The sequence below is a fragment of the Ananas comosus genome, linkage group 14 (genome assembly GCF_001540865.1).
Source record: "Ananas comosus cultivar F153 linkage group 14, ASM154086v1, whole genome shotgun sequence".
Taxonomy (NCBI): Eukaryota; Viridiplantae; Streptophyta; class Magnoliopsida; order Poales; family Bromeliaceae; genus Ananas; species Ananas comosus.
The window spans coordinates 255,341-280,927 of record NC_033634.1 but is presented as its reverse complement, the minus strand read 5'-3'; the positions used below and the strand labels follow the sequence as shown (position 1 = coordinate 280,927).

The 25,587-nt window shown below is 39.7% G+C and overlaps 3 protein-coding genes across 9 annotated transcripts; 1 reads left to right on the top strand and 2 right to left on the bottom strand.

Annotated features, from left to right (window-relative positions):
- On the top strand, positions 1,809 to 4,253 carry LOC109720167 (anthocyanidin reductase ((2S)-flavan-3-ol-forming)). The gene is made up of 6 exons (XM_020247079.1): positions 1,809 to 2,051; positions 2,381 to 2,547; positions 2,894 to 3,094; positions 3,341 to 3,500; positions 3,642 to 3,855; positions 3,974 to 4,253. The coding sequence occupies exons 1-6, from the start codon at positions 1,928 to 1,930 to the stop codon at positions 4,116 to 4,118; spliced, it is 1,011 nt and encodes a 336-aa protein (XP_020102668.1). The 5' UTR covers positions 1,809 to 1,927; the 3' UTR covers positions 4,119 to 4,253.
- LOC109720161 (calcium/calmodulin-regulated receptor-like kinase 1) lies at positions 4,525 to 9,430 on the bottom strand. 5 transcript variants are annotated; one of them, XM_020247064.1, is made up of 8 exons: positions 9,412 to 9,430; positions 8,246 to 8,692; positions 6,849 to 7,002; positions 6,641 to 6,767; positions 6,218 to 6,303; positions 6,071 to 6,142; positions 5,290 to 5,493; positions 4,525 to 5,119 (listed from the first exon to the last, which is right to left on the bottom strand). In XM_020247064.1, exons 2-8 carry the CDS (start codon positions 8,560 to 8,562, stop codon positions 4,781 to 4,783), a joined length of 1,299 nt encoding a protein of 432 aa, XP_020102653.1. In that variant the 5' UTR covers positions 8,563 to 8,692; positions 9,412 to 9,430; the 3' UTR covers positions 4,525 to 4,780. The 5 variants fall into 5 exon arrangements, with proteins under 5 accessions (XP_020102653.1, XP_020102650.1, XP_020102652.1 ...); XM_020247061.1 differs by lacking the exon at positions 9,412 to 9,430 and adding an exon at positions 9,186 to 9,404 and having other exon boundaries at positions 8,246 to 8,942; XM_020247063.1 differs by lacking the exon at positions 9,412 to 9,430 and adding an exon at positions 9,186 to 9,404.
- Positions 12,224 to 25,446, bottom strand: LOC109720159 (histone-lysine N-methyltransferase ATXR3). 3 transcript variants are annotated; one of them, XM_020247054.1, is made up of 21 exons: positions 25,220 to 25,446; positions 23,048 to 25,098; positions 22,486 to 22,542; positions 21,081 to 22,238; positions 20,205 to 20,581; positions 19,351 to 19,845; positions 19,137 to 19,237; positions 18,262 to 19,054; positions 17,700 to 17,903; positions 17,545 to 17,616; positions 16,422 to 16,532; positions 16,226 to 16,326; positions 15,729 to 15,828; positions 15,552 to 15,647; positions 14,927 to 15,094; positions 14,707 to 14,832; positions 14,544 to 14,597; positions 14,009 to 14,256; positions 13,375 to 13,483; positions 12,959 to 13,261; positions 12,224 to 12,737 (listed from the first exon to the last, which is right to left on the bottom strand). In XM_020247054.1, exons 2-21 carry the CDS (start codon positions 24,873 to 24,875, stop codon positions 12,570 to 12,572), a joined length of 6,669 nt encoding a protein of 2,222 aa, XP_020102643.1. In that variant the 5' UTR covers positions 24,876 to 25,098; positions 25,220 to 25,446; the 3' UTR covers positions 12,224 to 12,569. The 3 variants fall into 3 exon arrangements, with proteins under 3 accessions (XP_020102643.1, XP_020102645.1, XP_020102646.1); XM_020247056.1 differs by having other exon boundaries at positions 23,048 to 25,026; XM_020247057.1 differs by having other exon boundaries at positions 23,048 to 25,020.

Genomic DNA, 25,587 nt, shown 5'->3' with positions numbered 1-25,587 from the left:
TATAGGTGGCCTATTCTGCTGAAAAAGTTTAAAAATCACGAATTATATTGGTGAGATGACATTCTCAATCAATCAATCAGATGTTTTTTTTTTTTTTATTATTCATCCGTCTCATGTAAAAAAATATTTTTATTATATATATTTTTAAAAATAATTAATTGATTTTTTTTTTTAGAAAAAAGATAGCACGTTATCTGTTTTATTCATTAGATTGATGAGCTAAGCTATATAGAGGTGAGACATTCAAAGACTCGGAGTACAAAAAAAAAAAAAAAAAAAAAAAAAAATCAATTAATTATTTTTAAAAAAAAAAAAAAAAAAAAAAAAAAAAAAAAAAAAAAAAAAAACTCTGATTATTGATGATGTAATATTAGTGTGATCATAACAGACCTTCTCTTGTTCAGGTGCATTGTTTGGAAATCTTTTTTACTTTCTATTAAAAATGATGAGTAAATGGATCTTGATCGCAAAGTTTAGGGTGTCAATCTAACACGCAGTTTCTAGATAGTTTAACTACACTCAACTATATTGTATTTTACTTCTTTTTTTTTTACAATTTAATATATTTTTTAAAAAAGTTTATAGGTGCTGGTTGCGATTTGCGAATCAATAGCTAGACTCATCCTTCATTAATTAATGGAAAATCTCCATGCATCTAGAACTTATTTAATGGTCAGATTTTAATTTTATATTATCAAATTCCCCTTTTGGATTTTTTTTTTTTTTTGCTTTATCCTAATCCCTACTGCTATTAGCTAGCTAAATAAACTCTTTTTTTTTTTTTTCAGAAATTGCTAATGTGGTCAATAATATAGGTCATTACTCAATCGTGAAGGATTTTTGTTTTTCCTCAGTTTTGGTATTTCTCCTTCTATTGAAGGAGGGTGTACAACAGAAGGGAATTAATTAAGCACACAAGCTGAATTAGGCAAAATATTCATCTCTCCAGCCGACTAATTAATGTTGTGGATAGTAGTAATTTACAATAACGGCTTCTCGAAATGGTGCGGTAATAAATTCTTGTAGGGACTCTATTTTTCAGATGATGTCACCAAGGACTCGAAAAGACTGGTTGGTTTGGTTGATAATGGGATAAAAAAAAAGAAAAAGAAGACAACATAAATCTACGGGACAACATAGAGAGATCCAATCATCAAAATCATTCACCATTGCCGACTAGCGCCTCTGGTTGATACCTGCAATCTAGAGATCGAAAACTCGACATCCTGCATGAGAATTTAAAAACTAAAGTAGCACCTACCAACTTATTATTTAGAGAAAAAAAAAAAAAATCTATAGTGGTGCCAACGCACGAGTTTTGTTCAAAACCAGAAAAAAAAGAAGAAGAAGCAGAAGAAGCAGCGGCAGCAGCAGCAGCAGCTTGAACTGCTACATGCAGTTACTTTATCACGTATCGAATTGGTTCTGCGATTAAAGCAGAGGTTTGAATAATATGGGACCATATTTTAAAAGCAGCAGTAAACAAATGTCAGGGTCGACTGTTTGCTGCCGTTCCACCCTCTCTCAAGTAGTCAGGTCTCAACAAACGGCTACCTCCATCCGTGGGCATCTGCTGATCCAGCAGCATTATAGACCGTATTAATTGTTACATATAATTAGATTTCGGTCCTTGAAAGAAGGAATGTGCAGTTAAGACGATAGTGATCCTCTCGTGTTTAATGGGTGGCTCGTGAAATAGTATAATCTAAGAAGTGAAAAATGATGAAAAGGATAAGATCTAATGACAACGAAATATTTGATAACACCAAGCGTTCTATGCTATGGATAACATATTGGTTAGACTCTCTCTCTCTCTCTATATATATATATATAAGGACACTCGCTACTCACTACTCGCTACTCGCTTCTCGACCAAAAGCTAAGATCAAAGAGCTGCTGTTCATCTTTGAAAAGGAAAAAACACACTATGGCGATGCAGAAGGAGACGAAGAGGGCGTGTGTGACCGGAGGGAGCGGATACATTGCGTCGGAACTCATCAAGCAACTGCTGTTGAAAGGCTACGGTGTCAAAACAACTGTTAGAGACCCTGGTTAACAGTTTGATCTTTTTGGCAATTTTCTTTTTCCCCTTTTTTCACGGATTTATCACGCGCTTTATATTCATCTAGCTCTCGATGTAGTTTAGTATTTCCGGTCATTTGGATCCGGACGATGCTGCTGCATGTTCACAGAAGCTAACAGTGCTTATAAAGGGTAGAATTTTAACAAAGATTTTTGAATTTTCAAAAGTTTGTGGCTACGTAAATTTGTCCTGATGTTCGCAGAAATTTGGCGTACATACATTCTTCTACCATTGCTATATATTTACTGCTGCTAGCATCTCTCTCGTTTTCTGATTTTCTGCTGTCGAAGCATGCAGATAACGCGGCGAAAATCTCTCATCTTGAAGAACTGCGAGGGCTCGGAGCCCTCCAAGTTTACAGAGCAGAGTTGGCTGAAGAAGGCAGTTTTGACGAAGCAGTCGCCGGTTGTGAGTACGTCTTCCTCGTAGCCGCTCCGGTGAATGCATTCTCTGAGAACCCTGAGGTAAAACTCGTCGTCACTTGCGCTCCGTATCTTTCAATAATTTCTTCCTGTATAGCAGACCTGAAGCAAATGAAACTCAGTGAGACAAATTGCAGTTACACGGAAGTTCGCAAATTTCTTTCGGTAAAGTCAATGGGGCTTTGTGATTTGATCTCTTTTGAATTTCCGAAGGGAGTTCAAATACGTTTTCAGTTTGTTTACGAATTTGCGCTCCGTTATAGACAAGGGCTGTGAGTTGGCCTGCAGTTTTGTCTTGAATCTGAACTAGAGATTTGTAGTTACCATTCATCTTGGTTTTGGCTTTCTCTCTTTTTCTGCCTGATGATGATGATGCTGGTGATAACAGGAAGAGCTAATCAAACCTGCAAGCAAAGGAACCTTGAATGTGATGAAATCATGCGTGAAAGCAAAATCCGTAAAGCGCATTGTTTTAACTTCATCCGCTGCGGCGGTTTCGCTCACGCCACTTGAAGGAATTGGCCATGTCTTAGATGAGGAATCGTGGTCCGACATCGAGTATCTTCAGACGGAGAAGCCGCCGAGTTGGGTAAGAAGCCACTGATTGTAGGCTAAATTGCATAGGTAGTGCCTCTACCGTCCCAGCGATTTAGGTCATGCTTGGCCCAGCAGTGCATTCCGAGTTTGAAACTCTGGACTTAGTTGCAGCTTCTGCAGTTGCAGCCGCACCACACCTTGGAAGCTTGGCCGAACAGCGCCTTATTCCTTACATATATATTCTTCCTTTATACAGAAGAAAAATGGCAAATCAATTAGGGATTTATTTAATTTGCAGGGATATGCAGTCTCAAAGGTAGTTGCAGAGAAGGAAGCATCAAAATTTGCACAAGAGAATAACATCAGCCTTGTTACTGTTCTTCCTGTCCTCACCGTGGGCCCCTCACTAATCGCGGAAGCCCGGGTTAGCCTTGCCCTCAGCTTAGCCTTATTATCCGGTGAGCCGCACGAAAATAAAGGCATATTCAACAAGACAATACTGAAAATCATGTTGTACTTACTTCTGGGCACTTTCGAAAAGTAAGATTGATTTTGTTGCTACTCTAGCTATCATCTTAATTGTACTTAACATCTGGCAGGAAATGAAGAACTGATCAATGGGTTGAAGATCATGGAAACACTCTCAGGTTCAATTTCACTGGTACATGTTGAGGATGTCTGCAGGGCTCACATCTTCGTCGCTGAATCTCCATCGGCATTGGGCCGTTATATCTGCTGTTCAGTGAACACTGGTCTGGTCGAGCTCGCAATCTCCCTCCAACAGCGATACCCGCAATACAAAGTGTCTACTGAGTAAGATACCCTATCCCTAGTTAATTCTCACAGTTTACTGTACAGATTATTTCCTCCCAGTTTGTAAATATAAGTGTATCACAAGACGGAAACGATTTGTGACGAATGCTTGTTGCAGTTTTGGGGGCCTTCCTGCGAAGGCCAGGTTGAGTCTCTCCTCGGAGAAACTGCTTAAAGGAGGGTTTGAGTTCAAGTTCAAGAAGCTAGAAGAGATTTATGATGACGTTGTTGAATATGCGAAAGCGAAAGGCTTGTTGCCTTGAATGATTCATATCCTTCATTAGCCTATTACAGCTGAGCTGTGGAAGCTGAATAAATAGAGGGTTGTGTGCCTTTACCTTCGCCATGACTTTGTTGTTGAGATCCGTTTTACTTGATTTTATCCTTTTCGATGTTAACTTGCGAAATTATTGCCCTGCTATGCATTGGTTAAGAGCAACCTCCAAGAAAACGACTACATTTTCAAGACTAAGCTGGTTTTGCAATCAGCAAGCCAAATTTCTTTCAGAACTTTCTGTGACACCACACTGTTCCAAACATAATTGAACTTCTACATTTATCTCAGTAAGATAACTACTACAATTTGGTGATAGCAGTGGGGAATTACCTAATTAGACAAGCACTAGTTTAATATGTTGAAAACATAATAAAAGGATAGTTTATGAAATATTGAAACTGGAAACAATCGATTTTCTATTTCTCATTTCAGATGGTTAATGATTACTTAAAAACCTTATACTGCAAAGGAAGGGAAGAACATGTAATATTTTTGAAACCCAACTCATTGTCACTGTAATCATCTTCATGGAAACTACAGCAGTTATCTTCCTCCTGTTCTAGAGTTCATAATGACCAAAAAAGCTATCGAAAAAAAAAAAATCAAAGAATTACCGAAAAAAAAGAAGAAGAACAAATGAGAGTCTGTTCAAACATCGGGTAAGTCGGATATGCTATCGATCGACTCCTCCCTGCGATGCTCAGGAGCTGTAGATTGATGGTCATACGCCTCCAAATCTGTGGATTCATCATCCACCACGGTCGACAATAACCTACGGCTATTAGACTTTCTGCTATGCCTTAGTTTAACAATGCGGGAGAGTGCTTGGACCACATCACGCATTGATGGCCGTTTCCTTGATATTCGGCTCACACATTTGTATGCTACTGCTGCTATGTCATTCAGTTCTTCTACATCAAATGCTCCGTCTAATCGGGAATCCACAATCTCCTCCCACCCGACTCTTCCCTCGGCATTTATGGCAGCCTAGTTCACAAGTAAATGTTGATTGTTAGTGTCACATAAGAAAATGAAACCAATAGCACCATTATTAGACATGTATATTACATTCCATTAAGTGAATAATTTAATATGAATAAAGTGAAAGAAACAAAGAAATGCGAATTTCGCAAGGACAAAGATGATATAGCTCTTACAAGCTCAACATATTCCATCAGACCCTGTTGCGGGTTTCTCCCAGTAATCAACTCAAAAAGCAAAACACCAAAGCTGTATACATCACTTTTCTTTGTAAACGATCTTGATGATACATATTCGGGGTCGAGATAGCCGAAGGTTCCCCTAATATGCGATACGTGATTGCTAACCATTTCTTCTCTCGATAGTCCAAAATCAGCAACCTGGAATGTGTACCTTTATGTTTGTGATCATATCTACAAATACGGTTTTATTTAAAATAGAAGATAATTTTCTATATTTGTCTAACATTATTTAGTGGAAAATCATTCCTTCTACTAACAAAGAGATTGGAGTTGGAGGAACTGAAGATTAAGTAACATTGGCTACACTTTCTCTAAACGCTAGATCAGACAATGCCAATCAGAGACAACTTTAGGGGAGTAGGAGCTTAGCAACCGTCTGAGAGAAATGGAATTTAGCATTTCCAGTCAGTTTATGCTAAGTCCAAAAAAATTCTCAGCTCATGGAAGAAAACGTTCTCAACGTGGATTAAGCATATAGATTTTGTTATGTCTGTAATGTTATTTCATGGTGCAAGCTGTGGGAATGATAGTGTTTGAGCACTTCAGTACTTTTAGTCGATTAAATGGTAATAATTTCTATGGATAAAACTGCCTGTAAGGGTGAAAACAAGCGAAACAAACAAATATCAGATCATCCCGAGAAAGAATGAGAGCTAACTTATGAGAACCAACATAATCAACCACAGGAACTCAGAAGCAGTTAAGGTCAACATACTCTGGCCTTCATGGACCGATCCAACAAAATGTTGTTAGATTTTACATCACGGTGAATTACCGGCGGAATAGCCTGAATGTAAAACAAACCAACATCAATATGTCATCATACAATATGGCCTACTAGATGTGTGATAGGAAATCTTACTCCATCATGGAGATATTCTAAACCTCTTGCAACATCCAAAGCTATGCTGACACGCAAATCCCAGCTCAGTAACTGGCGATTTTCACCTGCATAACAGAGATAAAATTAATAACATCAAGCAAAAAAGACTACTTATGTAACTGTCTTAAGTTCTATGTCTTATTAATAACATCAAGCAAAAAAGACTACTTATTTAACTGTCTTAAGTGCTATATGTCTTAGAGACGTGCATTGTAGATGTAAAGAATTGCCTATGCACGTCAAACTCATAATAGTGACAGCGGAAAATCTTACTGAGATACAAACTTAGAAACCACCAAATATAAAAATCAGAAGGCCCTTTTTTGTTTACGAAAATAGGGCCCTTGTAATCTTAAAAGAGAGCACAAAAAACTAATAAGACGTTTGATCATTAAAACTTACCATACAAGTGGGAAGCAAGGCTTCCATTAGGCATATACACATATATAAGCATATGCTGGCCTTTTTCAGCACAATAGCCAACTAGGTTCACAAGATTCCTATGATGCAATCTCCCAAGAAGTAGGACCTGAAAAATACAAAGTAACAAAATGTTTAAAAACAGTAAATTCACAAAAAGATGCAGAAATTGGAGATTTTTGAAAATTACCTCATTTTGAAACTCCTTCTCCCCTTGCTTAGAATCAGTAGCAAGCACTTTAACTGCCACTGTTTCACCAGTAGACATTTGAGCCTTATAAACTGGACCAAATGCCCCTTGACCTATCAATGTTGTAAAATTGCCAGTGGCCTTCTGCAAATCCCTAATATTGAAGCAACATTTGATATGCTGACTCAAAGCAATTTGACCATTTTATCAAAGAAAAAAAAGACCAAAGTGACAGAATATGAGCACAAAAATAATAAATTTGAGGAAGGGCAGGGGCACATCAGTACAGTTCTTGCCAGGTGAAAAGGACCATGTTTGAATAACTTCTGAGCAACTTCACTGATGAGCGAGAGCGACAGGCATTTTCTGGACCTTACCTCCAATTATTGAATAAAAATAAAGGATTATCTTATCAGCATAAGAATAAATCGAATATAGCGATGAGGATTTCTTACTCAGCTACTTTCTAGTCACCTAGGTAGTCGAGCACAATAACCACTGTTTACATCTCTGATGGTCTTTTTGGAATGTTTTTTCTTCTCCAAGCAAATTTAGTTCTAATGCATCAACCTAGAGCTGACATTTCAAGGATAAGATATCCTAGCACGATGTGAAAAGGATGGCTTGATAAAACTTGGCTCTGTGTTTCCTTCCTTTCCTTTTGGTGTTTGTCTACATGGCTTCATGTGATTGGCCGGCGGATGCGTGGAAAAACGTAGAAAGGACATGAAAATTGTGAATTACCACCTAAAACTTGGTTGGCTTCAGGTGTTAAGGCAATTTTTGGTATTTTAGGGATGTCACACTTTGTGTGGTTGAAACTCAATGTATTATTAATCCTAATTATTTCTAGCTTCAAGGGCAATGCAACAGAATAGTTCTAATAATTTGCTTGTTCAAAGTAATTGCCTTGTGTTATCAAGAAGTTTTAACTCACTTGTTATCAGTGTAGCCTCACCACTTCTCCTTTCCCGGGAAGGAATATGCATGTTCTTAAATGATGCAAAAACTGCATAATTAGACTATCAGGGAAGTCTCGAACTCATATGCTTGCGTAGTGCATCACATGCATAATTAAAATCCACCTAACGACGGAGTAAGACTTATATGCTAAAATCTTAAACCAAAGGACAAAATTTTGATTTTATTTTGTTTTATTTTGTTTTATTTTATTTTAGAGAAGAGCAAAACTACATAAATTTCACAGGAGACTAGATGTAAAGCATAAGGTAAGTCTTAGCTGCCGTGCTGCATAATCTCAGTAATGCACATACCAATAACAAAATAAATAAATAAATGCCAGAAACTATTACTAGCACACATCCGAGAAAACAAAGAATAGTCAAAGTAAATCTCTGACAAATCAAATAAGAGGGGAAGGCACAAAAGATCATTACTTGAAAGAATATTTGAGCACCCCAGACACTGAAACCAAGTTCTTCATCTTATTTCCTTCGAGCCAAAGCGACGAACCCTGCTCTTGAGATGTCTTCGGAGAATCTTGCTGCCCGGCAGTTGAATCCGAAAACTCAGAGCGGTTATCAACACCATTCGCGCAGAAAGGAATGGTCGACGCCCTCCTCGAACTGCTGTTCCCAATCTGCGACCGCTTTCTATGGAACATAAAGCAGAAGAGCGCCCCGGTGGCCAACAACGCCCCGATCACCACTCCGATCGTGACTCCTATGATCAAACCCCACGAAACTCCCTTCATGCCTCTCCAATCTCACTCACCGCCTCAAATATCAACCGGCCGGGCAGTAATTTTTCCCCATCTGCCAACAACACCCACCAGCTGCAACAGTGATGATCTTCTGATGATTGAATTGTTTTGGTGCCTCCGCCTATTAATGAATTAGTGGAAGGTCAGGGATCAAATATTTGCGTGGTGCAACAACAAAGGAAGAGGTCTCGATCGGATTAGGGTTTGGATTTTCAGAAATCTAGCAGGGTCAACATCAGTTCGTCACCAAAACGAGCAAATGGGGCTATAAAATACTAGGCCATCAACGCAAGTCGACGGTTTGGAAAGAGCAAACGCGCTCGTAAGCAGTATCTCTAGTCAAACATCGCCACCGCCGTTGGATTCACTTCCTATCACACAAAGATCAAGTTTTTATACTCCCATTCATGCTAAATTCGCATCCAAAAGAGCTATAAACATAATCATCCAAAAATTGGAAATGAGACGAAGAAAATGAGCTTCAATCAAAGAGCATTCGATACTACAAACAGATTTGAGCCGAAAAGGCCGCGAATTCGTGCGAGAAGTAAGGATAGAGGACAATGCGAGTCGATTAGAACGAATCAAATGCGAATGGAGCAAAGAGGACGAACATTTTTTTACCTCCTCGATCGAATCGGAGCTTCGCGTTTGCTAGGGTTTAGGAGTAGATCTCAGTGCAAAAAAACAACACACACACACACACACACACACACACACACAAAAGGGACAAAAAGGGAATGGAAAAGAGAAGAGCTCGAGACGTGAGCCTACGAGCGTATGCGATGCGATCCGAACAAAAAGAGAAGGGAAAAAAAAAAAGAAAAAAAAAGGACTCACAAGAAAAAAAACTCCGTGCTAAGAAGAAACCGAACGCTTGGCCAATTAAAAGAAGGGGGTCCAAGGTGGGGTCCATGCTCCGGTCCCCGTTAATTAAATTTCCCCGCGTTCGGCGTAAGATACCTCGCGAAAGTATAATAAGCATCTCTCAGATAGGCAACGTGGCACGGTCTGATTCGTTTCCGATCCTCAGATTGGTGATTGAGGTTTTGACACGTGGCGTAAGCGTGCTCCGCGAGCGTGGAGATCGCCACGTCAAAAAAAAAGCGACGTGAGTTGTTCGGCGCCATAAAGTGACCCATCTAGTGATCTAGGTCCAGTTTATTTATTTTATTTTATTTATTTATTTATTTATTTATCTATTTATTTATGAGATTTTATATTTGCATTTATTAATATCAGCGACAATTTTTACCTATTAAAAACGCAGCTATAATTTCTTTTTTTTTCTTTTTCCCTTCGAGTGACAAAAATGCCCTCGAAAGAAGGAGAAAAAGACGCGACTGTTCGTTCGTCGTTTCCCAGGCCGTTTCAGTAGTTGCCTTCGTGGGTGGTTTTCCCGAGGGAAAGTTTTTTTCATGGACCCGGTCTACAGACCATGGTCCTCTTTACAATTCAAAAATGGAGACCTCAAAATCCAAACACTCACCCCCACGAATACTAATACTAATAGATAATACCACTATTGCCTGGATCAAACGTATGAGATGCGAGTTCGAATTCCGCTTTCGAGTGATAAGCGCGCGCGCGCGTGCATTGTGACTGATCAATAATCTTCAACAAGTTACTAGCCCCATTAAATAAATAACAGATGAAGTAAAGGCAAATTAATTAAACGCGACCTTAATGCATAACCAAAATAAGCTAGCATGCTGCCTTAAGAGCAACATTGTAGCACTGATCCCATTCAATTAAACGGATGGAATCCTACTATGTTTAATTATTAGTAAGGAATAAAGTTCCTCACAAAAGATAATGAGGGCTAGCTAATAACTGATCAAATTTACTAATTAAATCTACTTATATTCACTTTTACTAAATTTGCTCTGCCTCTAATAATTAAAATTATATCTACTAAACGAATCACCCACCCGTGATGGAAATCTACGTAATGTTCCCGCAACTTGGTTATGCAGGAAAGTCAAGATATATAAAGAAGCCTAACGCATTTTTAATGCAAAAGTTGGTAAAAGGTGTTGGCCTAACTGGAGAGTTCTATGCATCTAAACTTTAGACCTTAATTAAACCATAGTAGTTTAACACTAGCTATGGTCAAACTTCTCGACCAACTTCTCTACACTCTGAATAATTGAGTCCGGAGCTTATGTTGTGACGAGAAGCTGGACCGAGAATTCAAAACTGCTGATTCTGCAAACAGCGAAAAGGAATTGGTTGGTTTTTAATAAACAAACAATCTGTGCTTCTTAATGAATGAAGCGGGTAGCGTGCTACCTATTTCTCAAAAAAAAACAATCTGTGCTTCTTTAGGTAATTAAGCTCCGTTTATATAGCAACTCAGTACGTAGAAGATCTAGGTGAGATAATAAAGGCCCTTAATCAGAGCATTGTGGAATTAATTGCAGAGTACAACTGATCTGCAAACAAATTTAATTAACAGAATTCTATATTGATTATTGACTGGAAAAACGGATTGATTGATAAACATAGTATTTTATCACACAATAAAATTAAGCCAGATAATGTACTAGCTTAGATCAAGGAGACGCGTCATTTACATGACCGATTATTAGATGTAACAGGATGTTTAGCATTTGGGGGTCGTACTAAGTGTCAGTGCGTGCATGTGCTAATGGTACAATAAAATTGGAGTTGTCCGAGTTTTATGCATGCGGCAACGTGATTAGGTCACTTAATTCGTCGATATCTCAAGTCCACGAAGCTGCCCAGTAAATGCTTGAGTTTACAGATCTATCTTTTTACGTAGGACTTCAACATGTGTCTGCGCGTGCGTATGTGTGTGTGTGAGAGAGAGAGAGAGAGAGAGAGAGAGAGAGAGAGAGAGAGAGAAACAGTTGAGCAGTTTGTACCGAATATTAGCTATGCAATGAGTAATGTTGGTTGAGCAACTCAACCAAATGTCCTTCTCCTTGTTAGTTGAGCCTACCTCTTTTGGAGTTACCTCATGCAAGATTCACGCATCTCCGTGTTCCAATATCATTACAACTTTCATTTTGCGGTTGTCATTTCATTTTGTGCGCCAAAATAGGGTCTGTGAACTGCTGCTCCAGCATGCAACCCAGCAAGCAGGACAAAACAAAAAAAAAAAAAAAAAAAAAAAATCAAACTCTGTGAAAGCCACCGAAATGAAGTGACAGTCCAATCACAAAAACGTTGGGTCTGATAGGCCCACATTACATCAGCAGCGAAAACTGCTGTTCTAAACCACATGTTTATTTCCTTCAAGAAGAAAAAAAGAACATATAAATAGTGTTTTTAAGGATGGTCATTCAACAACAGTAACAACCGCTAGATCCGCAGTACCACAGAGAAGGCAAGAATTTTAGGACGGTATAATGTAAATAAAATCCACATATTTCCTGATCAGATCACCAATTTTGGTTCCAAACCAAAACAACAATTCGAAACCACATTTTTATTTCCTTCAAGAAATTTTAAAAAAGGAACAGATAGTGTTTTTAAGGATGGTCATTCAACAACAGTGGCGAGCATTAGATGCGCAATGCCCACAGAAACGCAAGAATTTGAGGACAGTAGAATGTAAATAATCCCCATTTCCCCATCAGACCACCAATTTTGGTTCCGCATACATGCCCAAAATGATCCACGAGTATGCATGGCGACAATATGATCACATCATGACTATTATCACTGTTTTATCCTACAGATCAATCAAGATTTATACAAATGGATCAGTACTGAGAAAGTAAAAACAATAACGTCGGTGAGAGCAAATTTCCAACAAAGCACTACATTAGATCAACAATCTACTGAGTAAATAATCAATACAATTACAGGGGCGAGGGAAGGACACTGTACAAAGGGTGAGAGAATTAATGCTATTTTGCTACTCCGCAATTAAAAAAGACTAGAAAGGAAATCGCACAATTAGAAGGGGTGCAATGCAAAGAATGTAGGGTCAATGATCATGCTCCTAACAAAACCTCCTTTCAACCATCTCACGTGCCTTGGAACACATTCGGTCGGGTCTTAAGCCAATGTATCATCTCTCTATCCAAGGGGCATTTATTCAACACGGTGTCCAGCATCGGACTCCCAAAGAATTTAGGGTTACTCTTGAAAACCCATATCCTGTCCTTAGGCCATGGTCTCTGCGGCTGCTTCTCCTGTCATAACCATCAGCATACTCATTATACACGTCCATAAAAATAAAAGGGGCATTATACTTGCACCAAAAGATTCTTAGACCATTCAGTTATCACCACATTGATAATTGAAATAAAGGAGGAAAAAAGAATTACTACTGAGAAAACATTACCAGAGTATACAAAACGCCTTGGTAATTAACATTTAAAAGAAAATTTTGCTGATAAGTAGCAGCACTTACCATGCGGGTCAACATGAATCTCGTAGTTCTTGAGCTATAGACGTTCTCCCGCAAAGGCTTTTGAGACTTCGTATAGAAAGAGGAAACATCAGGCAAAGACAAGCACCCTTTGCTGGCCCTCAACAATCTATTATCTGGGTCCGCAGTCGTTGGGATGTACCAGTAGATCAGTTGCCCTAAACAATAATTCTCACCATATGTCTTACAGTACTCCTGGAACCCTGATCCCATTTTCTCCACATAATTGGGACCCAAGTCGAGAGGGCTAATGTAAACAGGGGGGGAGTTCACAGTCTTGTACCCCTGTATATTATTTCGCCAATTTGATTAGTCAGAAGTCCCATAGATGGCAAATAAATCATGCAAAGTTGCAAGAGAAAACGAAATAGAGAAATAGTTCAAAGCATTTAACATACTCGGACTTTAAAGAAGCACTTTGTGTACGCATAGATGTGGATTAGATCGGCAGCAGCGTCGTGACGGCATTTGTGCGAACATGGGAGACTCCGCAACTCATCCCGTAACCTTGAAAGAAGAGGATATCTCAAAACTTCAGAACATAAAAAATGGGTTAACTTTTGGTCCCTGAAGTTTGACATGCGAAATAGTTTCATCCTTGCAGGTTCAACTATAACAATTTAGTCCCTGATGTTCGTCCATGGTAACAATTAAGTAGCCTGTTTCAGTCCACTGTCTAAAATGGTACCACACCAGCGCCATCATAAGATTATCCTTCTTTAAAATTGAAATTCTAAGGGAAAAAATTGAGATTACGGTCCAATTTGCAGCAACGAAATTGAATCGACGCCAAATTTCTTTGATAAGGCAAACTTCAGGGACAAATCAAGACTCTTAAGGATGGAATTCAAACCGGAGTCAACTTCAAGGACAAAATTGTTACGATGAAGCTTTGCGGACACAATTGAATCCCGATTAAACTCTAAGGGACTGGATTCGTAAATAATTGCTCTAAAACATGTCTAGGGAAACATATAACATTCTTATCAGAATATTAAAAAGCTGGAGGGGAAAGACCCAACATCTTATTACCATAATAGAGACTTTCGAAGTTCTTTTTGGATATTGTCAGAACCAGATGGATTATGGGAGAGAATTTTCGACTTAAGTATGTTGAGCTGATCAGCTTCCATATGTGGTGCCATGGAAAGAACAAGTTCTTCAACAAGTGAACCTTCCCCATTCCAAAGCACTGAAACTAACCCTTCACCGCTAAGCTTCTCCAAGGGAGGTGGAGCTTCCTTTGGGTCCCCAAAAACACATCTCATGACATATCTTACCTGAAATTGAATTTTTACAAGAATCACAAATTTTGTCTTATAATATAGTTCTTGCATAAGTAAATACTTTTTCTTCTTTTGGCAATCGAAAAATATGAGATAGGTAAATGACAAAGCTGTTAGGTTCTGCGAATCAACAGTAAATTTCACAAATGCCTATGATAGTATTATCTTAACTGAGAAACATAAGAACAATAATCCTGAGAACTTCAAAATTGAGCCTCTAATAATATTTCCATGGCAAAGATGATGGAAATACAAATAAATTATGTTAAAAATATAAGCACCTTATCCAGAGTAATCGCCAGATTTTGAAGCCTTCCATTAGAAACACCCTCAGCCTGACTCATTCAAGAAAGAGAAGGGGAAAAAAAAAAGTTAGTATAAAGAGCAACAACGTCAAGAAGGCATAATAGAGAGCAATAAACAGATTATGGGCTCAGCATATACCTGAACCTCAGCTTCAGATTTCTCAGATTCGATATTTATATCTGAAAAGTATTTTCTCTTCTCTTCCAAGTTGAACTTAAGAATCTCATCCGGAAGTTTCTTTCTCTCGAAGTTCATAAATCTCACCTTTGGTTATTTAAGGAACACAATCAGGTTATTGGTAAGTATAATAAACTTTACGTAAGAGAAACAGAAAATATACAGCAAAAAAATCAACTACCAGGTGGGCTGAATAAGCAACAAGCCAATCTGGCAACCCAGCAAGCAAACAGGTACCAAGGCCAGCTTTTCCCAACTCAATGTAGTCTTCTTGAGAAACAGAATTCGCTTCGCAAGCCTCCAACATTAGTTTATGGCGGTCAAGCAACCCATGATACTCCTTCAATATCTGATGCATGATCACACAAAGCTTCTCAAAATCTTTATGATGTGAAGTTGAAACTTGAGCTCGCAAAGTTCCCACATGAGAACTAAGAAAATTAACATAATCAATACGATTTGGGGCTTTTTGCATATAAACACCATTGACAATATGTGAAATTGCTTAAATACCCTGTAAAGTCATAATTGCATGTGTGCTCTCAAATATCTTTTTTTTTTTATCCCATTAATGCACCTGCCAGAGGTATATATGTGAAATCCTTTTCGCAGAATAACCCTTTGTAGGGGAACATGTGTAAATAAACACGGTTTTATGGGAACATGTGCAAACACCAACTTTTTAGGGTTATCCCCAAATTGCATATTTGCATAGGTATATATCCCAGAAACCCAAGATATTATCCTCTTTGCGAAACTTTGAAACTTCAGAACTATGAATATGAAAATATTCTTGACAACTCTACCTTCTCAAAAGATCCTTCACCAGACAAATTCAAATAGCTACCCCTGCATACTTGATTACCACACAAACAGACTGATGCCTCATACTCTTCCTTGCTCTGCAGAAAAATATCATGTTCAGTTTAGCATATAATATCATGTTCAGTTCATCAGAAAAAACTCTCAAACAGGGAGCACACCTCTGTCACGGAGTGATAGTCGAAAGTGATTTCTTCACCATAAGCGATTGGCCGAACAGTGTAAATTCCGATCTGGTAACGTCCATCCACAGCTGTAACTCTGCTCAGAATTAAAAGGTTAGGCACCAAAAAGGAAGATAAGTAAAGAGACAAGTGTTACAAGAGAAAAAGAATGTTGAGATGCATGAATGTTCAGAAAAAGATGTTATCGGGCCAAAACAATGTTGTGCAAATAACTAATAAAGGTAATAAGAAAAACAAATAAGGTATATCTGTTAAAAAGGGATCAGAATTAAGCTACAATTCTCCCACAATTCCACATACTAAGTTCACATCTACAGACAGGAATGGCCAGTACATGTAATAGGTATCCACCAAAGGCTACTAATAAAGGGGTTACATAGTGGATTGCAGACGAAGAACCACACAAAGTTGAAAGAGAACAAATAGCAAAAACACCAGGGTTATTATATAGGTAGGAAAATGATAAAGCTTACTTGGATTGGCAATTAGGCCTACAAGAGTGACAAATTCTGCTTGCATAGTTCGCCTTGTGCATAGCATCCACAACAACCAAATCGTATCCGTCGCGGTCACCCTGCCATTTTAAGAAGAGTAAATATCAGTAATCTGCACAGACTAAACCTAGAGTTGATACTGCCTTTAACTATGTTTCAAAACAATCAAAATCACCTTAGGCCTTTCAAGATATATGTTGTAAAATTCAGGTGCGGGATCTTGATTATTTTTTTGCAAAGACTTTATCCCGTCTTCCTTCTCAAACCATTTCCAAGCAGGATAAACCTGGAAATATATCAAAATCAATAACAATAATTAGGTGAAAGCCGGATGATGCACAATTCTATTGGAACAACAGTTCAGGAGTCCAAAAAATCTAAGTTACCATGTGATATCGAAAAGCTCAATCGTCAACAAAATATTGGGAACAAGAAAAAATAAGTATTCAAAAAATTTTCTTTTCTTTTTTTTTTCAAATTGCATTATTCTTCAGGACAGACTTCATGGTAAAGATATGATTCACCAACTTAAAATAAAGTCAGCATAACTGATAACTATCTAATGGATCTCAAAAGAGAAGATAAACGTGTTCCAGTTGATAGTAAATCAGTGGATAAAAGAACTGATTACTTACTATTTTTTTTTCATATTCAAGGCAACCTAAACGAGAGACATGATGAAGTATAATTCATTATTACACACTTCAGTTGCAACGTTGATATCATCAATTTAGACCCAACTTTATATGCCCCTCAATTACATAAAAGCCACAAACATATACAAGACATGGTAGATCCATAAACACAACCAAAGATTCATATAAGCTGGGCATGTTGCCCCTGATGCAAAGAGTCTCACTGTCTCAGTAACCGAGCTAAATTGTAATCCTTGACAGTGCCTTCCTAGAAATGTTGATGAAATTCACGGCAGCTTCAAACTTATTATTCTATATATAGAGAGAGAGAGAATTGAGCTCCTATGCACCAAATGATTGGTGCTTGTGGGTTTTCAGCCTTTGGATGACGATTTGTAGGATTAGAATAATAGCAGTCCCCTAGGGTTGAGTGGGTGGTTGGTGGAATAGCATGATCAAAGGGGTGAAATTCGTCAAAGGGATAGATCTAATGGTGAAAAACTTGCAAGCACCAAGTGCTTGGTGCTTTTAAAAGCACCATAGCCGAACTCTCTCTCTCTCTCTCTCTCTCTCTCTCTCTCTCTCTCTATATATATATATATATATATGCTTTCTCGCAAAATATTGCAACGAGGAAAAGTACCGAACAGCTAAAATGCGTACCTCTCCTAAAAACTCAACAACAAAATCATTTTGGTCAAAACCTTCCTCTTTGTTGCAAACAACTCCAAGCCCCTGGCAGAAAGTGGAACAAGAAACAAATAAATAAGACGATAAACAAAGCAGCATTAATTAAATAGCACATTTATAAGCACTACCTTTCTATAAGCAACATAATTATCCTCGGGACGATTTCTCATGGCCTTCAAGATGGCCTGGCACATCTTGACTGTACGTGCGTCACCTCTCTCCTCTGAATTTTTTTGGATTTCTTCAACAACAGGTCGTAAGGGATAAACCATAGGGGTATTTCCACTACCAGTGAAATGCCTGACTTGCTTATTCAAGGTTCTCAGAAGCAACTGCAAGAAGACGATTTAAATAAAATTCAAATGCGAAAACAGAAAACCACATTAAGTGCCTGCCAGGCCTAGCTTCTCTTCCACTTTCAGTGGCAGCCACTTCTAGTAGAGCAGTTCGCCAAAAAAAAAAGTATGGAGCTTCTTGCTATGGCAGGTAACTGAAATGAGATTCTAAGCCCAAAAGCTGAGACTCCAAGTAGGATCTCCTGCTTCAGTAGCAGAGAGAAGCTATGGGGTGGGATTTTAATAAAATGATTCTCCTAACAGCCTTAATCAAATAGCACTTCAAGTAAAGCACAACAACCCACAGCAGGTCAAGGAGAAATGAAAGAGAAGATTAACAAGTGAGGCAGCATACCTCTTCAATGAAATTATGTTTCTCAGTAGGATCCCAATCAGACTCTTCTGGCATAGAGTCGAGAAGAAGGTTATGCGTGTAAGGATCTATACCGTAAACTTCTTGCTCAAGTACTTCAACACCAAGTAATTTTCTAGGCTTGTATTCCTTAACCTCAGGGATTTCCATCTCCTCCATACCACTCTTCTGTGCAAGAAGCTTCTCATTGTAGTCATCTGGCAAAGCCACTCGCATCTTCTTTTCAACCTCCTCCTCATCCGCCACGATCAGGTACTTGTCAACAACTTCGTATTTCCTAGTAATCGGAGGGACCAAACTTGCTTTTGTCATGCGAGCTCCCCACTCGCGGTCATCCGCCCAAGAATCAACAGAATCATCAATTTTCAAACCCCCATCTCCCTTTAGGTCCCACAGTCCATAATTCACTTCTGAGTCAGTCTCGGTATCCGAAGACGAACTCGGGCTCTCACCTCTATCATCTCCGTCAGAGAAATCATCGTGATCGTCAGACGATTCGCTCCCAGAATCAACATCCCTGCTCTTTAATTTAGAGAGACTTCTCTTGATTTCTCGGTCAAATCTACGGTCCTTCTTTTCACTAGTGAGTTTGGTTTGCTTCTTTTTGTGCTTGGATTCCATAGAATATTGAACCATATCAGTACTGTCTTTCAATGTCTTCATCATGCCATCTCTCTCATTAATCAATCTCCGGTTATCCTCCAATCTCTTTGCTAATTGGATGAATGACATGATAACTTGCTTCATATCTCCTCCGTCAACCCTTGTTTTAACTCTACAATAAAATGCAAAAAGTAAGAAACTGAGATTAAAATATTACTTAGCACAAAACTATTCAGGGCTAAAAGAATCCTTACTTAAATGCATCCCGACACATTCGGCTTATGTCATCCTTCAGTGAACTCAAGCCACGGCGAACATAATAACCACTTCTCATCCTGTCTTCAATTTTTGAAACCTGTAATAAAGATCATAATGCTTGAGGATCATAATCCGTAAAGTGAAAAAAATTGTACCTCAAGAAAAAAGGTATCTTTCTGAGTATGAAGAGAGAGACAGAGAGGATTATACCTTGGGTATGAAGAAGTCAAATCTATTGCCCCTCATGATGTCCTTCAAACTATTGGCAATAAACTCTTCCATCTTCTTGTATCCATTCCCGGACTTCCTTTGCAACCACCGCCTCATTTGTGCATCCCTTGAAAGAACAGCCGATGACTTTCTAGCATTAAGCAACTTGGAGCGTTTATAAAATCCCTGTCGGAATGGAAGGTTCGAAGGGTCTCTTCTATACGATTGATCAGTCTCATCAAAATCTCCCATGTACGTAGAATAGCTCTGTTCGGTTATCTGCTTAAGGCTCCTTATCTTTGAAGATGAACCAGAGCTCTTAATCCATTTTACATGCTGAAATTTTGTTTTCAAGTCCTTAAGCTGGTAGCATCCTCTAATGTCTACATAAGATATGCATGGAAACAGTTGAAGGACTTCCTCAAGAGCACTGGCAGTAATATTGCAGCACCCTGCCAAGATGAGCGATTTCATGTTTTTCTTGTCATAGCCACTCTGCAAAATCAATTGAAAATAGCACATAAGAGTCTACGAATAACTAAAATCAACAATGAACAAGTACAAATGGAAGGTTTTTGCACTTATACCACCGCAAATATGTGAAATTGTGTAAATATCCCAGCAAAGTTGGAATTTACATGCATCCTCTGAAACGAGTTTTATTTGCATTCATATCCCTTGCATGATACGTATCCAAAAACCACTTTTACATACAAAACTATGCAAGCCCACATATAAGCAAGTTATTCAAGGGCATGTGTGTAATACCAACTTTGCAAGGTATGCATGTAATCTTTGCATATTTGCATGTTATATATGAAAAATAGAAAAACTGCAAAGAAAAGAGGGCACACCATAACACTCTGAAACATCAAATCAGAACATTTAAGACCAGCGGAAGACAAATCAACACATCTGCTTATGCTCTTGTAAAAATTGGCTGCTGAATTCCAATGTTTGCAAGTAAAAGCAGAGGAAAGAAGTGACTTCATGTCGGCCCGCAGAAAATGGAAGACCCTCGCTAAAATATGGCCATCTAATAGACCCCAGCTCTCATTCTCTGTCCCACAAATTGAAGAACTGTCCTCAGCAAAGTTAGCATCACCACATAAATCTTCAAAACAGGAATCATTATGATGAATATCAAGTAAATCCTCCCCCATTTCAGAGTCTTCATCACTTTCCTCAGCATAAAACCGTGCTCTTTTTGCAGAACGAGACAAGCCATCGTCTGCGAAAGGTAACAACTTATAAATGAGTTCATAGAGAAAATCATATATTTCTGTATGTAGCGTTGTAGCATATGAATTTCCATCCACATATCCCTCAAATATGCAGTTTCTTACAAAAAAAAATTAAAATCCTTACCCTAAATTAAGAAATCATCCAATTCAGGGGAATCAGTTTCATACCGGTAAAAAGTTTCTAAAGAGGGGCATTTTTTGTAAATACACTGGCATGCAGGCAAAAAATTAAGTTTTCGAAAAGGCAAATGTCAAAATTCATATTTTGTACAGATAAATAGATAATTTGAACAGGTATAGAAGTAAATATGTCAAAAAGAGAATAGATAAGTCGTGCTAGACATAATAGTGAGCAAGGTGGAACTAGGTCCCCAAAAAGAGGAGAAACATGATACAAAACATCCCTAGCGAATGTCAAAACAAGGTGCATGGTGGAAAGAGAAAAGTAAAATGAACACCCTATCACAAGGAGAAGAGATTGCCTACCTGATCTCAAAAAGTTATCCACTGATAGGTCATTGGCTAAAACAGAAGAACTCATCGAGATAGAAGAATTATACGGGAAAAGTGTTTCCATTTCCTTCTTTGGCTGCTTCCCCATAATCCAAGGATCCAAAACTTCATTTATAGCAGCAGCAAACTCCCTATTCTTGTATGATTTCATGACAAGCTCATGCAGCTTGCCACGTGTATATCCAATAAACTGAGGGTGCAGGCTGTGAAAATCTCCGGTCTGGCCTCCTTCAGAAGATTTCAAGTCTCTAGAAACTGGAATCCATGTATTATCAATCTTGCGAAAAACACTGCTTTGCTCCAAGATAATACCTTTAGCGATCAAATCTTGTAACTCTGAATATGATAATGGACCATGCTCACGACCAGCCCCGTCCAAATAGTACCACTTACCCAGATTTATAGACAACTCATCAACAGTACATACATGATCCTTTGGAACATTAAGAACAGTCCTGCACCTGTTCAAACTTTGAACTTCATATTCATGGTGCTTCCTAGAGCGAGAGGAGCCTTCATAAACTGAACCCTTATCACTAGCCATTGAGTGTGATCTCGAAGAAGACCTTAAGGGGTGCCAATCACTGCCCTTGAATTTCATGCGGGGTTCCAAGGAGGTTTGATCCTTGACCACACATGCATTTATTCTAACAACAGGAAGAATTGTTCCCTTTACTCCCCTTAAAGCCCTAACAACACCTTTGCTTGTCTCACTTGTGCTATCAATATTTTCTTCGGTTGATGAAAAGGCCCATGATGGTAGATCGAGCTTCTTAACGTGTAAAGGATGGTATAAATCATCCTTTTTGAGAATACGAGGATCCTCATGGACGCCTTTAGGCATCTCACAAAGAGGGTAGCCTTCATTGAGGACAAGCTTCCTTCTAAAACAACGATCTTGACCAACTTCGTCGTTTCTTTTCCAGTCACCACCTTTGCAAGACCATCTGCCACTGAACCAATCAGTAGAACCAGCGGAAACAAGGGCACAGCCCTTCTCCACAAGAGAAGGTGCAATAGTTTGGACTTCATTTGGTTCTGTTGAAAAGTTTCCAGGACCTCCTCCCTTAATTCCTTCATCTCTTGGATGTCTTGAGGAATCATAGCTGTGCACTTGGAATCTTGAATAACCTGTTGATAAGCATATAAAAAAATTATCAGCACACTAATAACAGAAAACATCTCTTAGCAATATTTAAGAATGGAGAGAAGTACAATGAAATTTGTATATATAGAAAAGAAGAAACAATGTAAATAACAATGAGCTGAGACATAAGTTAGTCAACAAACACACTGGGATCACAGCTCATAAGCAAGACCGATAATCAGATTAAACAATCGCAAAAGATGAAAATTAACAGAATATAAAATAGTATACCTTCAGATTGACTCCAGTTCTGCAAATTCGCTGGCTCCAACGTCGTGTTCAAGGCTTCTGAATTATCACAAATTACCAGAAAACAGGGAGGAAAAAAAAAAACCATCGTCAGGATAAATAATATAATCAAGACCAAAAGTAAAAGGGTGATTGAATGGGCCCAGATTGTTGATGGGCTTTAATTTGGGCTTAACTGAGAACTATTATGGGCTGGCACATATATGGGCCCTGGACAAGATAACAAACAAGAACACCAACCCAATAAATTAGCAGCACTATAATTGTATATTTGAGGATTACAAAGTTTTAGGGGGAAAAGAAGAGGGGAGGGGCGGGGGGGGGGGGGGGGGGGGGGGGGGCAATAAAGAACATCCTCCAGCCAGGCTAAGTTTGGCGCAGGGCCCACATAATGCAAGATTATAAAAAAAAAAAAAAGCCCCAAACCAGATTGAAAACCATTTTACACTTGAATCTGAAACAGGTACTGCTACTTCTCTCTCAAAAAAAAAATAAAGAAAGAAAAATCCAAAGAAAAACATTTGAATCTGAAAGAAAACATTACCTCCCAAACTCTCAAGTTCCTTTCCATCTACAATAGTATGACCATTCAACAAAGCTTGAACCCTAGCATCAATGTGAAAATCTCCAAGTTCATCCAAAGCAACTGAAGCATCCTCCATGTGCAACTCTTGCCGATCCGATGTTAAGTTAGGTGCTTCCTGGGAAAGTTCTTCCACTTCACCCAACAAATTACCTGAGGCTTCAGGTGGGCTAACCATCCGAGTCACCACATCCGAATCAACAGATGGCACAATCGTAGGCACCAGCGGTGACGTGGCATTCTCAACGGTAACCCACCGGTCGGTGTCACCATGCTTTATGAGATGATCGGATTGAATAAATCCTTCATCCATGAGCCTCTTGAGATTGACTAGCTTAGAGGGGCCCTGTTCTATACCAAAATAGTCAAGATAATACCACTTACCAGCGTTCGACTCCGATGGTAAACTAGTACTAACATGGGGAGGAGTGTCGCAGATATCCATATCTTCCTCCATTGATGATGGCTCTTCAAGAACCTGTCCATTAACTTGAAAAGGTGGGAGTGGTGAAGGTGGCGGTGGAGGAAGGTTTGGAGGGGGAGGTGGAGGCGGTAGTGGCGGCGGAGGGGGAGGAGGAAGCTCACTAGACTGACCGCTTGTACCGTGCGACACCTTCTCCTTGTTGGTTTTTTCATCCATACTTCTGCTGCTACTGCTCTTATTTGATTGCTTGACTGAGTAGCTGTTCTTCAGGGAGTCTTTATCATCTCTAATAACAGGTCTCTCTTCACGCTTATTGCTTTGCTGCTGCCTCTCACCACCTTTCCTCTTCTTGCCAGATTCTCGATCATGCGCCGGGGATCTATCACGGTACCTCGATTCCCGATCATGCAGTGGGGATCGAGATCGATCTCGAAACCTCAATTCTCGTTCATGCGGTGGAGTTCGATCCCGACAGCCTGGGGTCCGATCCTTATAATCCCGATGCCGAGATCGCTCGTGTGGAGACCGATCAAAATGGTTCGGACTGCGATCTCTGTAACTGGATATCGGCCTAGAAGTAGAAGAAGAGGAATACCTTCCGGTTGCTGAAGGCCTAGCCGCGGAAGAGGAAGCATTTCTGTGGGACCTTTCAGCATAACTGGAACTGTTATGCTCTTCTGACTTCCTCCGGCTCTTGGAATCAGCGATCTCGGGATATTGTTGCTTGTGGTTTCTGCTCTCAAACTCGGGCGAATAAGGAATTTTGGGAAATCCTACCGAATTATGCTCCTTCTCCCGAACCTTTCCGTTGCTGCTCTCGTGTTTACTTCCACCCTTGGCATCCCTCGCATAGGCGTTGTTACTATCCTGCTTCGAAGAGGGCCTTCTCCTGTGATCATTCTCACTGCGGCCACCTTCTTTTCTCTGATAAGTATCATCTGGAGAGTGCTCGGACTTCGCTTCTCGCTCACCTTTGCGCCATTTATCCGGAGTAAGCTCTCCCTTCTCCAATTCCACCTTCTGGATTCTACTCGATCCAGCTTTCTGCGATTCTCTTTTCTTGCTCCTACTGTCCTTCTGCTCGACCTCCCCTTTCCTCCTTTTGTTATCGGAGACTACACTACTATTAGCTCCATCGTCAGCTTCACCTTTCCGCCATTTCTTAGAAAGGAAAGCTCCCTTCTCCAATTCCCCATTACTATGGCTCTCCCCCCTCTCAACCTCCCCATTTTGCACCTCCCCCTCCTCCAACTCCCCCTTATGCGGTGCGGGCTCGCCCCTCTTCCTCATCGGCCTCCGCGGCGCAAGCACGAGCCTCTCCATGACGGGCTGCAAGGGGGCGCACGCGACTCCTCCATCTCCCATGGAACTCCAGCGCGAAACCCTAGGAGAGGATCGGGACCCAGCCCAAAAACCCTAGCTTATCGCTCCCCCCGGGTTGTCAATGCTCATCCTCGCAGCAACCGAATTCGCAAACCCAATTCCTCACAAGCTCCGACGCAGCCAAACCCTAATTCTTCGCCGGCGTCCCCAAAACACAAAAAAAAAAAGATGGAATTTTTCTCAGCGCCCAAATCGAATCAGAAGCCTACACCAAACACAATGCGAGGATTCGAATCAAGACGAGACGAAACCGAAAAAAAGGGATCAAAACCTAAGAATTCGATCGAAATCGCCAAGGAGAAGGATCTACGGCGAAGAGGGCTCACCGGGAGGGGAGATCGGCGAATTGGAGCGGTCGATCGCGAGATCTAGGGCCGAGAGGGCGGCGTCGAGGGGATGAGGAGCTCACTACGACCCTCTCTATCTCTGCGTCGCTGCTATTTGCGAGTACTCGCTCCCGCTCTCTTCGCTGTTATCTTCTGCGCTTCGCGCTCTCTCTCTCTCTCTCTCTCGCGCTCGCTCTTTCTCTCTCTTCGTTTCTCTCTCACGCTCGCTTTCTTTGGGGGCGAAGACAGGGTCTATAATAAATTAATAATTTCGTTAATTTCTTTTTTTTAATAATAATATATTGTTATTTGAAGCTCCTCGGGTTTACTGTAGAGGTGTCGTAGGAGGCGGTATGTGTACCCATATA